At 50.7% G+C, this 12,442-nt stretch overlaps 1 protein-coding gene across 1 annotated transcript in view; it reads right to left on the bottom strand.

Annotated features, from left to right (window-relative positions):
- Window positions 1–2,303: 2,303 nt before the first annotated feature.
- LOC103051008 (H-2 class II histocompatibility antigen, E-S beta chain-like) overlaps window positions 2,304–12,442 on the bottom strand; it is a 273,476-nt gene continuing 263,337 nt past the window's right edge. Inside the window, exon 6 of the mRNA XM_088141492.1 lies at window positions 2,304–2,536. Within this exon, the coding sequence (XP_087997618.1) occupies window positions 2,523–2,536 (14 nt within the window). The 3' untranslated portion in view covers window positions 2,304–2,522. The remainder of the gene's footprint in view (window positions 2,537–12,442) is intronic.

The following is a 12,442-nucleotide window of genomic DNA, read 5'->3' on the forward strand; positions in this document are numbered from 1 at the left end:
GGTTTTTCTTTAACCCTGGACACCGGGGGTTCTCTGTTGTGGGGTTTTGCGTGTTTGTAATCCTTGACCGCCACCTAGAGACACTTGTGTGAGATGGGCGGCCACGGAAATCAAATAAACAGGTTTTGAAGGAGCCACACAAGAGTTCAGTGAGTTTGTGGAGGTGCAGAGTTTTGGAAGAGCCCTAAATCCACGTTCTCCTGAGAGTGAAAGATGGAGAGCAGGAAGTTAGCCACCACCCACCCCACCCCTTGAGGTGCTGGGAAAGGAATCTGAAGAGGTGGGTCAAGCCTACCCTTCCCTGAGCCCCAGCCTGTCCCATCCTCCCGTTGTCCTCCTTGGTGGCAGATGATTTCCCGCTGCTTGGGGACATTGTAAAAGGGAGGGGCAGGAAAGCCACAGGGCTTAATCAATGCTTTAGCTCCCCCTGCCCTGCAAATATGAATTCAGGGCATGGCCATTCAACGGCTAGGCAAAACAGAGGCGAGAGAGGCCGGATAGGCACCCAAACGGGAAAGCACATGTCACGCTGGTAGGTGTCTTTGCTGATCCAAGGATAGGTGCGTAGCACTAACTCAGTCCCAGGAAAGGTCCCTGATTTCCTTGCCCATTGGGTATGGTCCAAAAAGTCAAGGGGGTGGCTCTGATGGGGTGACTGAAGCTCCACCCTGCTCTTGTCCATGGTGAGTATAGACCTTTGATTGCGCGGTTGTGGTCACCATCTTGACTTTTTTGACCCTATCCTGTGGACACCTCCCTCTCTCCCTCCCTCCCTCCTCGCTGTGCACAGGGAAGCATTTCAGTCACAGTTCTTTGGGAAGGACGGGAAATGGGCTCAAATCCGGGGGACACAGATTCCAGCCAGATGCCAGTAGATCTTCTTCGTGGTAGGAGCTTTGCAGCAATGGAAGGAGTTTTCCTGAAAATGAAGAGGTTCTGCTCCTGTGGAGGGGCTCACAGCCGCCTGGACGCCGGGCGTGCTCCTCGGGTGAGCTTGAGGGATTCGGATCCACACGCGAGGACTCGCACCCTGGACCCTCCTCTGCTGTCGGAAACGCTCAGGGAGGAAGAAGGAGAAGAGAGGTTTGCAGATTGGAGGGAGCCAAAGACTCTGAGCTCCTGCTCTGACCACCGAAAGGGACTTTCTCTGAACAGGACAAAATGGCCCAGCACAGACTCCCGGCTGTGATCTCAGACGGCCCCATAATGCAAAACTAACCCGGGATTCCTCCAAGGGTGGGAGCAGGAGCCGAATTCAGCCAGGCCAAGCAGTGGATCTGGACCTTAATATTCCCGATGGGTTCCTGCCTCTTTTTCCCCAAGGGAGGGCTGTGGAGGAGAATGAGAATGAAAATGAACCCAATGCAAGAACACCAGAAACAAGGAAGCCTCCCTTGAAAGGGATATTTGGAAATCAAGTGAGACCAAAATCCAGTGAAATAAAATTAGGAGAAAGGTATTGAATGGCAGGAGATTTTCTTCATAAAACAGGATTTCAGGAAGGAGAGAGGGAAATGCCCTTCTGTGGAGAAATACTCAAAAGAGAAGTTGGACTTGCGTCCACCCTCCGGAGCCGGGGCCAGAGACAAGCAACATGGGTGCTGAAAGCATGGAAGGGATCAGAGGCTTCCTCTTAGTTTCCCTCAAAGGATCCACCCTGGAGAGAATCCGTATGAATGTAGGTAGCGAGGAAGGAGCTCCAAAGGAAGAGCCCCCTTCTGATGAGAGGAGCCACGCTGGCAAGGAGACCTATAGATGTGGGTGGGAAACCTCTCCCCTTCTGCGCAGGACCAGAAATTCAGGGGTGGAGGGAGCTGATTAAATGGCATCTGACCTGGAGAGAGACCAGACTTTTCGGACAGCATCAACTCACATCATTCCAGGGTTTTCCTACAGTCTAAATTTTATTGTTTTATAGCAAATAAAGGCCAAGGGAATTGACCCAGAGGAGAAAAGCCACAAGATGAATCTCCTGCGCATTCAGAGCCAGGAGAGTCGAGATGGAGAAATGAGGGGGGGTCCAAGGAAGGGGAAGAGGTTGGGGCTCTGGTGGGCAGAGACCAGTTGATCCCTGAGATCACTCCTCAGGAAATGGGGATCCCAGAGTGACTGGTACATGAGGACCATCTGGATCTCTCTGGATCTGGTGGCCTCCAGGCTTGACTAAGCGACAGATGGATTTCGGGTTAAGTGGCTGGAGGTGGGGGGGGTTGCAGCCATTGCTCTGAAGGGGGGTCTGTGCTGAGCAGGAGAAATTGGGGGGTCTGGAGCAGCAGGCAGGCCGGGAGATCCTGGGGCAGACTGGATGGTCTCCACCCCCTCCCCGTTTCCCCCTCCCTCAAAAGACAGAGAGGCCCGGAAAGGAAGCTGGTGGGTCTCGGCAGGAGAAGGTCCAGCTGCGATTCTCCTCCTCTCGCCAGTGTTGAAGCTGCATCCTTGGAGGGTTGCAAAAAAGGCAGAAATTCATCAGGTGCTGAAATTCTTCAGCTATTTTGCATCTCAGAGCAAGAAGGATAGCAGGATTAATTCATGAGGGCTGTGAAACAAAGAGATGGGGAAGACAATTAAAATATGCAGTAAAACCTTCAGTGTAAATTAGGTTTTTTTGGAGAGTCTGCAGGAAACACACAGGGTGGGCTTCCCCTCCCCCTCCCTTTCAACCCCCCCAGGCAGGCCCAACCTTCAGGGGGTGGATGATGGGCAGGGCCCGGATGGAGGGGGAATCTGCCCCTTTCCTGGAGGAAAAGCCTGCGAAAGACCAGGGATTCCTCCCCATCTGATCTCGGGGCTCGAAGGGGTCTGAGTTCAGCTGAGGGGCTGCAAAGGGAGGCTCCAGCCTGAGCTCGATAAGGTGGAATTTGTCCCTAATTGGCTTGATTAGAGGGTCAATCAAGAGAGGAGGCCTCCCTCGCCCCCCCCCCTGCAGATACTTCATCCGAACCGAGAAGATGCTGCTCGGAGGGTGGAGTCAGAGATGGTGTCTGGTGTCCAGCCTGGTGTCCCCTGGCCGGAGCTTGTGTGGAGGGGCAAAACGGGGGGGAGGGGTCAGGAAGGGCAGCCCACAAACTTGGGGTGCTCCCTCTCCCTCCCCCAATGACTTGAATGGCCCCCCCTTTCCTTTCCTTTGGCAATGTCCCGAAATGGGAAAAAATCCTGGGGGAGGCTTTGGTGTTGTGTGCTGTTGTTGTGTGTGATTGTGTTACATTTTGGGGTCCCTGCAAGGAAAAGCCGCCAAAAACCTTGGAAATGGATTTTGCCTATTCCAGATTGCCCAAACGGTGGTATGGAACTTGTCTGCTGGGCACCATAAGACCCGGATTCTTCTTGTTGCCCCCTTCAACGGGGGACTCCTTAGGAATACCAGGCTATGATGACCTACGCAGAGTAGAAAGGGACCTGATAGGAGGCACTCAAAAATGGGGTAGGGAAGAGTGGCCCCCAGCTAGAATTATTCAATATTATGGGCCTGCCACTTGGGCCGAGGACGGAACCTACAGGTACCGAACCCCCATTTACCTGTGAAACCGGATAATACGCCTCCAAGCAGTTTTAGAAATTATCACAACCACACTGCCACTGCTCTAGAATTATTGGCTAAGCAGCAGACTCAGATGAGGGCAGCCATATACCAAAACCGGTTAGCCCTCGATTATCTTCTAGCAGAAGAGGGAGGTGTGTCTGGGGAGTTTAACCTGTCCAATTGTTGTTTAAATATAGATGATAATGGAAAAGCTCTCTACAGCAGGGGTTCTCAAACTGCGGCCTGCGGGCCGGATACGGCTCGCCAGGGTCATTTTTCCGGCCCGCCCACCCGGTTGCCCGCCGCTGCTGTCGCTCAGAAGCGGAAGCGTCAGGGCTGTGTCGGGAGCTGCAGGTGATGCACAAGGAGGGAGATTGCAGAGCCGGACTCTTCTACATTACAGGTCCGGCGGCTCTCCTCCTCTCCTTGTACTCCGCGGGAGGGATCCTCCATGCAGGTGATCGGTGTGTCGTTCTCCAAGCTGCTTGTGTCGTTCTTTCTCCCAATTGCCCACCCCGTTCTTGCAATCCCTCGGAAACCATCTGGTCTTCCCCAGGTCGCATGAGGACAGGCGCCCTATTTGGAGAATGGCAGGAGCCCCGTTCTCATGGTGCTTCGCATTTGCATTTTATGTTCCTTCCTGTTTTACCCACACAATGGATTTCTTTGGGAATGTCATTAAAATATTCCCAATAACCTGCTGCCATGACTAGGTTTTAGTCAACAGAAGGCACTCTCAGTGCCTGAAACTTATTTCCAAGATTAAATTCCAGTTCTACAGGGACAGTCCCGATTTTGGGGAAGGCATCCTCAAACTAATGGGAGGACTCAAGGTAGAGTAGGCAGAACAGTATGGGAACAAGTAGCCAAAGAAATGATGTCTTTCCATTACTCCTCAAGTCTCGGGGTACCTTAGGGTGGAAGGGAACATGGGAACGAAGCTATTCCATTATCCATTTTACTGGCTGATTGATTAGTACTAGTCTGCAGAAATCCAGAATAAGAAGCAAAGTTAGTCTTTCCTGTATCTCTTTGCTGACAACTAATGGATTTTTGCAGATCAGGTCTGATAGCTTTATGATGGAGAGAGTGGTCAATTGATTGTTAGTCATTTATTAAATTAATTTGTCCCGGAAATCATTTTTCACAGAGTGTAAAAGCACAACAGGGAACAGGAATGTTTGGAACTACTTAAAGTTGGTTCATTCTAGAGAAGCTCTTCTAAATATCTTTGTGTCCTTTTTTTTCTGGTAATTTTTGCCTGTGACTTTGGGGAAATTGACTTGTAGATTTGTATACATGTATGCATTTTTTAATATTCGTATATCCAAGTTTTTATTTTTGGAAATCAGGTCAGCCTACTTCTTTGCAAATTATCAGGACTGCAGAAAGCATTGTACTCAGTTTCTGTTTCACTTTTTCTTCTCTTCTGTTCCTTGCATTTATATCCAAACGCCTCTTCCTTGCCCAGACCAGTTCCAGCATCTCAAATTCTTTGTACAGGCAGTCCCCAAAGTCATAGCTGTTGCAGCAACCCTGCAGTCATGATCAAAATTCGGGCACTTGGCAGCCCGTCCACACTTACAAGCACAGGGGCACTTCAACTCAGACTTCCTCATCCTCCGCGGGAGGGATCCTCTGTGCAGGGTGATCGGTGGGGTCCAGGGCGCCCTATTACTTTCTCCACTTGGGCTGTGTGGTTGCCCCTCAAGGAGGAGAATGGCCACTGGCACTGACCAATAATGCGGGGGGCAGGGGGCGGGGGGAGGATAACATTTACTGACACTGACCACCAATGCAGGGTGGGGTTTATGTTGGTTAAAATTGTTCTTTATTTTAATTATTGTATTTTTTTCCCGGTTTTTTTTTTGTACTACAAATAAAATATGTGCAGTGTGCATAAGAATTCATTCATGTTTTTTTCAAACTATGATTGTGAGCCGCCCAGAGTCACCTGTTGGGGGAGATGGGCGGCATACGAGTTTAATAATAACTAAATAACTAACTAAATAACTAAATAAATAAATAGTCCCCCCCCAACATTCTGAGGGACTGTGAACTGGCCCCGTTTAAGAAGTTTGAGGACCCGTGATCTGCAGCATCGCTTCCAATATCCGAAAGGTGACCCGTGTTCCCGTTCAGACTTGGAAAAGCGCCGGGGACACCCAATGGTGGGATTTGTTGGGGGGGGGCTGGTGGAAAAAGGTCGGATTTTTCCTTTCATGGAACTGGATTGTAACTGGATTGTTATTCTTACCCTGTTTGATTCCTTGCTTTATTCGATTAATTGGTAATATGGTGGAGGGAATGCAACTAACAACAGAGAAAGCCCTTAGAGGGCAACAGCATGGAGTCCAGAAAATAATGGTCTTAAGGAAAGGAAAGCCAAAGCAAAGAGATAAAAGGATTAACCTAATGCTTAAATCTCTAGAAGAAAAGGAAAAAGAAATGGAAGGGCTGATGTTACAGCGATTCCAGGAAACCTCCAGTGTTAAAAGGTAAAAATGTACAAAATTTTAGAGGGGCGATTGTAAGGAGTAGAAATTACCTTTTAACAAAACTTCTTAGTAACAAACTAACACTCCCTAGTAACACACTTCCTGGTAACAAGGCTTTCTGAGACTTAAGGGTTAAAGGGATTAGGCTTGGCATTTGAATGTGTTTACAAGAAGGAAGGGGTCACACACACCAAGGTGAGAAATGGGGACGGAAGCTAAGGAAACAAGTGTTGCCTTTTATTGGTGAGAATGTGCGAATCGGGGCAGGGAGAAAAGATAACGACACAAAGGGCAGTTATTTAGTGAAGGCAGATGGTCCTGGCCTTGACACTCATCTCAAGAAAATTATAAACCGTGCAACAAGAAAAAAGGGGGTTTGGGATTCATTGTATAATGTATTTGTTCTAGGCGACTCGGATAGGTTGGAAACTCATATTTGTCCCCCCAGGGCAAAAATGAGCAGGACCAACACGACCGACATGTGAAGGGGTGCATAAAAACCTTGCTGACATCTCTCATGGGGCGCTTCTTGCAGCCTGCGAGCTGAGAAGCGTCAGCCTTTGCAAACGCTTGGAAATAAACTTTGCCTTTTCAAATCCAAGAAGGATTACTTGTGTACCTTTGTTTCTCGCAACCGCCCAGGAGAAAAAGCAGGGAGGCCCCTCAGTGGCACCCAAAACTCGCTGAGGAGATGCAAAACAGGGGTCGGGCCTGAGGATGTCCGGAGGAGAGCAGCCTATGGAATCGGGGCCCCGAAGAGGAAGGGAGGGTGGGAGGTGTGGGGTGCGCTTCGCCTGGGGAGAGGAGATGGTGGGGAGCCTCTTCCAGGATCTGTGGGGCTCTCCTGCACATGATGGGGCAGGGCAGTCCTTGTTTTTTTGGGAAGGATGGGAAACGGGCTCAAATCCGGGGGACGCAGATTCCATCCGGACACTGGGAGAACCTGTTCATGGTAGGAGCTTTGCAGCAACGGAAGAGGTTTTCCTGAAAATGAAGATGTTCTGCTCCCGCGGAGGGGCTCGTAGCCGCCTGGACGCCGGGCGTGCTTCTTGGGTCAGCGTGAGGGATTCGGATGCACACACGAGGACTCACACCCTGGACCCTCCTCTGCTGTTGGAAACGCTCAGGGAGGAAGAACGAGAAGAGAGGTTTGCAGATCGGAGGGAGCCAAAGAGTCACGGAGGAGCCCAGTCCAAGGACGGGAGTCAGAAACCTTCAGCCCACCAGATCTCCGTCCGAGATAGAAGGACCAAGTCTTTAGGGAGAGATGGAAAATGTTCAAAGACAATTTGAGTGACAATCGCAGAACTGACATTCAAGGGGAACATCTGTGCAGAGAGGATGGAGAGAGTTACAAGGGGACCCCCATTCCTTCTCTATGGGACGGAATCCACCTGGGGGAGAACCTATAAATGCAGGGAGGGTGGGAAGAGCTTCAGGAGGGGTGATTACCTTCCCATGAAAGGATCCACTCGGGAGAATCCCCAGAAAGAGGAGATTCACGGGGTCCGTCCAGGCGGACTCTGAGCTCCTGCTCTGGCCTCTGAAAGGGACTTTCTCTGGCTCCTGCCTGGGAGCGCCTTGAAGCAGATCTTGCTAACTGAGGAACAGCCCCAGAAAGAAATTGCAGACTGAAGAAGGATGACGAGAAAGGAGGAATCTTGACTTATTGAAAACAGGAGCATTTTGTAGGTCCTATCTTTGCAATGGGGCCACACGGTTGCCTCACAAGAATAGAAAATCCTTTGACTTTAGTTCAAAATTTAGGATGCTTTGCTTCAGAATGAAGGGATTTCTTCCATCGTATATTTTACTATGGATTGCAAGGGGCCCCCTTGCTCTCCAGACAGATATTGAACAGGCGCAGCTTCCCCAGCCGTGGGACGAAGCCCGGCCTGACGCCTCCCTTCCAGGCAGGCCTTAATCGGCATTTCTTGTGCAAGAGAAGCTCAGCAGATCCACCGTCGCTTCCTGCAGTGGGGCCTCGTCTTCCTCCGCCTGGCCCCATTGCTGATTCCTCCCCACTTCATCTCCAGACGGTTTTTCAGAGGGGAGAAAAATCAGCTGTATTCTCATGACCAGGACAAAATGGCCCAGCACAGGCACCCAACTGTGATCTGAGAGGGCCTCACAATGCAAAACTAATCCGGGATTCCTCCAAGGGTGGGAGCGGGAGCCGAACTCAGCCAGGCCAAGCAGTGGATCTGGACCTTGATATTCCCGATGGGTTCCTGCCTCTTTTTCCCCAAGGGAGGGCTGCGGAGGAGAATGAGGACGAAAATGACCCCAATGCAAGAACAGCAGAAACAAGGGAGCCTCCCCTGAAAGGGGTATTTGGAAATCAAGTGAGACCAAAATCCAGTTAAATAAAATTAGGAGAATGGTATTGAATGGCAGGAGATTTTCTTCATAAAACAGGATCTCAGGAAGGAGAGAGGGAAATGCCCTTCTGTGGAGAAATACTCAAAAGATAAGTTGGACTCACGTCCAACATCCAGAGCCGGGGCCAGAGACAAGCAACCTGGGTGCCGAAAGCATGGAAGGGATCAGAGGCTTCCTCTTCGTTTTCCTCAAAGGATCCACCCTGGAGAGAATCCGTATGAATGTAGGTAGCGAGGAAGGAGCTCCAAAGGAAGAGCCCCCTTCTGATCAGAGGAGCCACGCTGGCGAGGAGACCTATAGATGTGGGTGGGAAACCTCTCCCCTTCTGCGGAGGATCAGAAATTCGGGGATGGAGGGAGCTGATTAAATGGCACCTGACCTGGAGGGAATATGGAGCTGAGAGAGACCAGACTTTTCGGACAGCATCAACTGACATCATTCCAGGGTTTCCCTACAGTCTAGTTTATTGTTTTATAGCAAATAAAAGCCACGGGAATTGACCCAGAGGAGAATAGCAAGAAGGTGAAGCTCCTGCACATTCAGAGCGGGGAGAGTCGAGACAGAGAAATGAGGGGGGTTCCAAGGACAGGGAAAGAGGTTGGGGCTCTGCTGGGCAGAGACCAGTTGATCCCTGAGATCTCTCCTCAGGAAATGGGGACGCGTCCTGGAACTGCTGCCAAAGACGGGATCAAGACGCTGAGGGGAGGAACCGGGTTCACTGCAAGGATCCCCGGTGCCTGCCGTCCAAGGAAGGGGACCCGAGCGAGAGAAAGGCAGAGATCCGGACGCGCTTGGGGGCTTTTTGTGGGTGCGGCTGTTTGTGTGTTGGGAGCTGTTTGCCTTTGTGTCTTAGGGGTGTCCTTTGTCACTCTGGCTTCTTCTGGTTTGATCTGACACGTGACTAGTTAAAAGTTGGACTACAGAGTGAGGAGGAAATCAAATTCTGCCCCCCCCCCGACCTCAGCAGGAAGCCAAAGCTTCCCTTTGTCTCATTCCGCCACTGCTCATCCTAACCAGCAATCAGAGCCCATGGCTAAATTACGGTAAGAAAAACAGTGGAGCACCGAGTCAGCTGCCGCAAGGAGGTCGCGCTGGCTGACTGCAAACAACGGCAGGAAAAGCAGCCCAACGGTGCACTGGAATATCTGCAGGAAACACCACTCGCCTGCAGGCAAGGACTGGGGGGACCCCAAAGCAGGCAAAGCGACAGCAAACGAAGACGCTGAAGGGCTCTGGGACTTTCGAATCCAAGCAGACCAGCACCTGCCACACAACACCCCGACTTAACAGTTGTTGACAAGAAAGACAAAAAAGACACTGCAATCCCTGGAGACGGCAGAGGAGAAGAGAAAGGCCTGGAGGAAATCACAAAACACAAAGACCTGCAAAGAGAAGCAGAACGACTGTGGCAGAAGAAAGCAGAGAGAGTCCCAACAGTAATAGACACCCTGGGTGCCATCCCAAAACATCTGGAGGACCATTGAAGACCATCAGCACTGACAAAATCGCCATCAGTCAATTGCAAAAGGCAGCTTTGCTTGGAACAGCTTCGGTCTAGTGACGATACCTTTAACCCCATCAGACAACCACATCTGCCTGTTTGGGCTGGTTTGGGTCGGCCGCATAAAGCCTCCTCCAGCTGTGTTTCCTCCGGAGGGGTCGGCCCCTCCTGGGCCAGCTGAGTTATTACGCAGACCTCTGGAGGGAGGAGTCGAGATCTGTCCCCATCCGGGCTCTGCAGCGGAGAAGCTGGCAGACAGCCCCGCGTCCATCTGCGGGAAAAGGGGCGTTCCTGGAAGACATCTTGGGCTCTCTTTCTGCTCGCTCAACCTCTGGCTCCCCAGTCCCAGGTACTGGTAGGAAAAGGGAGAGTTTCCTGTGCTCACCCATGAAGTCCCCACGTTGGCCTGGTACAGCCCTATCCAGATAGGCCGGTCTCCACTGTAAGCTTCGCTAACGTAACAGGACGGGGCATTCCTCTCTTCCTCGCTGGAGATAGAAGCAAGGCGGCTGTTGTCCCCATAGTCCTGGCGTGATACCGGGGGGGGGGGGGAGAGCAAGAACAGATGTTTCACCCTCCAGAAGAGTGGCCTTTGCTTGGACCAAGAGGAGTCTCCTGGCCTGACCTTGCCTTCCCTGCCTGCTTTTGCCAGATCATCATCTCTCTTCCTGACTCAGCCCCGTCCAGCATGGCTGGCTTGAGGGATTTCAGTAGTGCAGGCCACACGTGGCATCAGCTAGTCAAGGAAGCTTCTCCTTGAAGGAGAAGGAGAAGTTAACAGTGTTAATAAGAGATAATACTGTTTCTAAATTTGTCTCCTTATGGCAACCCTTCTTAGATTGCGTGCTTGTGTGGGAAAAAAATTACGCTTTGATTGTGGGTTTTAATGATTAGACAATTTGTGCTGATGGAAATAATGTGAATTTGGATTAGTTAGTGGTAAGAGATTAATTTTTAAAATTTGTATTTATATCTGTATTGGAGATAGTTGGAAGTCGTTTTCTGCTTCAGTTTTCTATCTGTCTTCAGGATTATAGTTTTTGTCTTTTTTGCTTTTACTGTAGTTCTATCTTTTTTCTTAGCTGTACTTTCTGTTTTGTATTTTAATTGTACTTTGAAACACAGCATAATAAAGTTCTAATTAAAAAAAAAAACAAGCAATTTCCAGAAGAGATTAAGAGAGGAAGTATGTGACCCCAGTGTCCTTTTGAAGGCTCTGGACCGTGGCTTGGGCAGAGCTGCCTTTTCCCGGAGCTCTAAAACCTGCCGGAGCGTGGCGTCTTACGGTCTCCTTGTGGGGAGCCTCTGCGTGGAGCAGTGTGGACAATCCCAGGTCCCCCCCTTTATCTGGAGAGGAATTTGAGAAGCGGATCCCTTCGCCAGCTCCTTGTTCCGCCGTGGCCGTCGGCTCCGCGAAGAGCAGAGCTGTGTTCAGTCCACCATTGCCTCCCTGGAGGTCCCCGTCGCCTGCTTCTCAAGTAGGAGCTGTGAGTCCAGGAGAACCCCCAGACTGCACATCGACTCAGCCTGGGAGGCCATAACCCCATTCGGGGTTAACAGTAGAAAGTCCGCAGATCTGGGGAGCCCCAAAACCCACAGCCACTCAGTCTTGGCAGGGAGGTTAGACTGGGAAAGCACGTCCACAACATCCCGTGGATGGCCAGAGATGTACAGCTGAGCATCATCAGCGTACGGATGACACTTCACCCTGTGCCAAGGAATGACCCCATCCGGCGGGTTCATGTAGAAGTAGGGTAGTAAATGGCGCCAATTGTTGGGCGGATGTAACACCTCTACTCAGTGAGGTGCATCGGTTGCTGGTGTGCTTCTGGGTGCAATTCAGGGTGCTGGTGGTCACCTTTAAAGCCCTTCATGGCTTGGGACTGGGTCCCTTGAGGGACCGTCTCTCCCAATCATTTCTACCCGTCCGATCCAGTCAGGCAGGAGGGCACGCTCCGGGTCCCGTTGGCTGAGGAATGCCGGTTGGCAGGGCCTAGAAGACGTGCCTTTTCGGCCGTAGCGCCCACCTTATGGAACGTTCTCCCTCCGGAGATCAGGGCGGCCCCCACCCTGCTGGCCTTTCGCAAGGCCCCAAAGACCTGGCTCTGTGCCCGGGCCCGGGGCCCTGAGGTGGGGGGGAAGAGTCCCGTCTCCCGGCTGTGCTAGTGACTGTCGGTCGTGACATCTTCCTCAGCTGCTGTGCATTTTAATTTTTATATTTGTGATGGGAATTGTTTTTAGTTTATTTTAAGATCGTTCACCGCCCAGAGTCACTTGTTCAGATGGGCAGCCATACAAATGGAATTAAATAAATAAGAACAGCAGCACGCAGACGGGTAAAGTGATGATTTAAATGTTACATGAAACCAGAGCTGATACAGCAATGGAATTTTTATGAATATATTAAATACGAATGGGGGGCGTTTATCTCCCCTAAAGTAGTCAGTTGAGTGTCAACATTTAAAATAGATATTAATAACATACTGTCCACTTACTGATGCCAAGGAAATTAGGATAAGTTAATGTTAAGCTTTAAATCTA

Source organism: Python bivittatus, unplaced genomic scaffold (assembly GCF_059951505.1).
Source record: "Python bivittatus isolate LINGU-HERP-01145 unplaced genomic scaffold, Pbiv_v1 ctg000330_np1212, whole genome shotgun sequence".
In the NCBI taxonomy this organism is placed as follows: Eukaryota; Metazoa; Chordata; class Lepidosauria; order Squamata; family Pythonidae; genus Python; species Python bivittatus.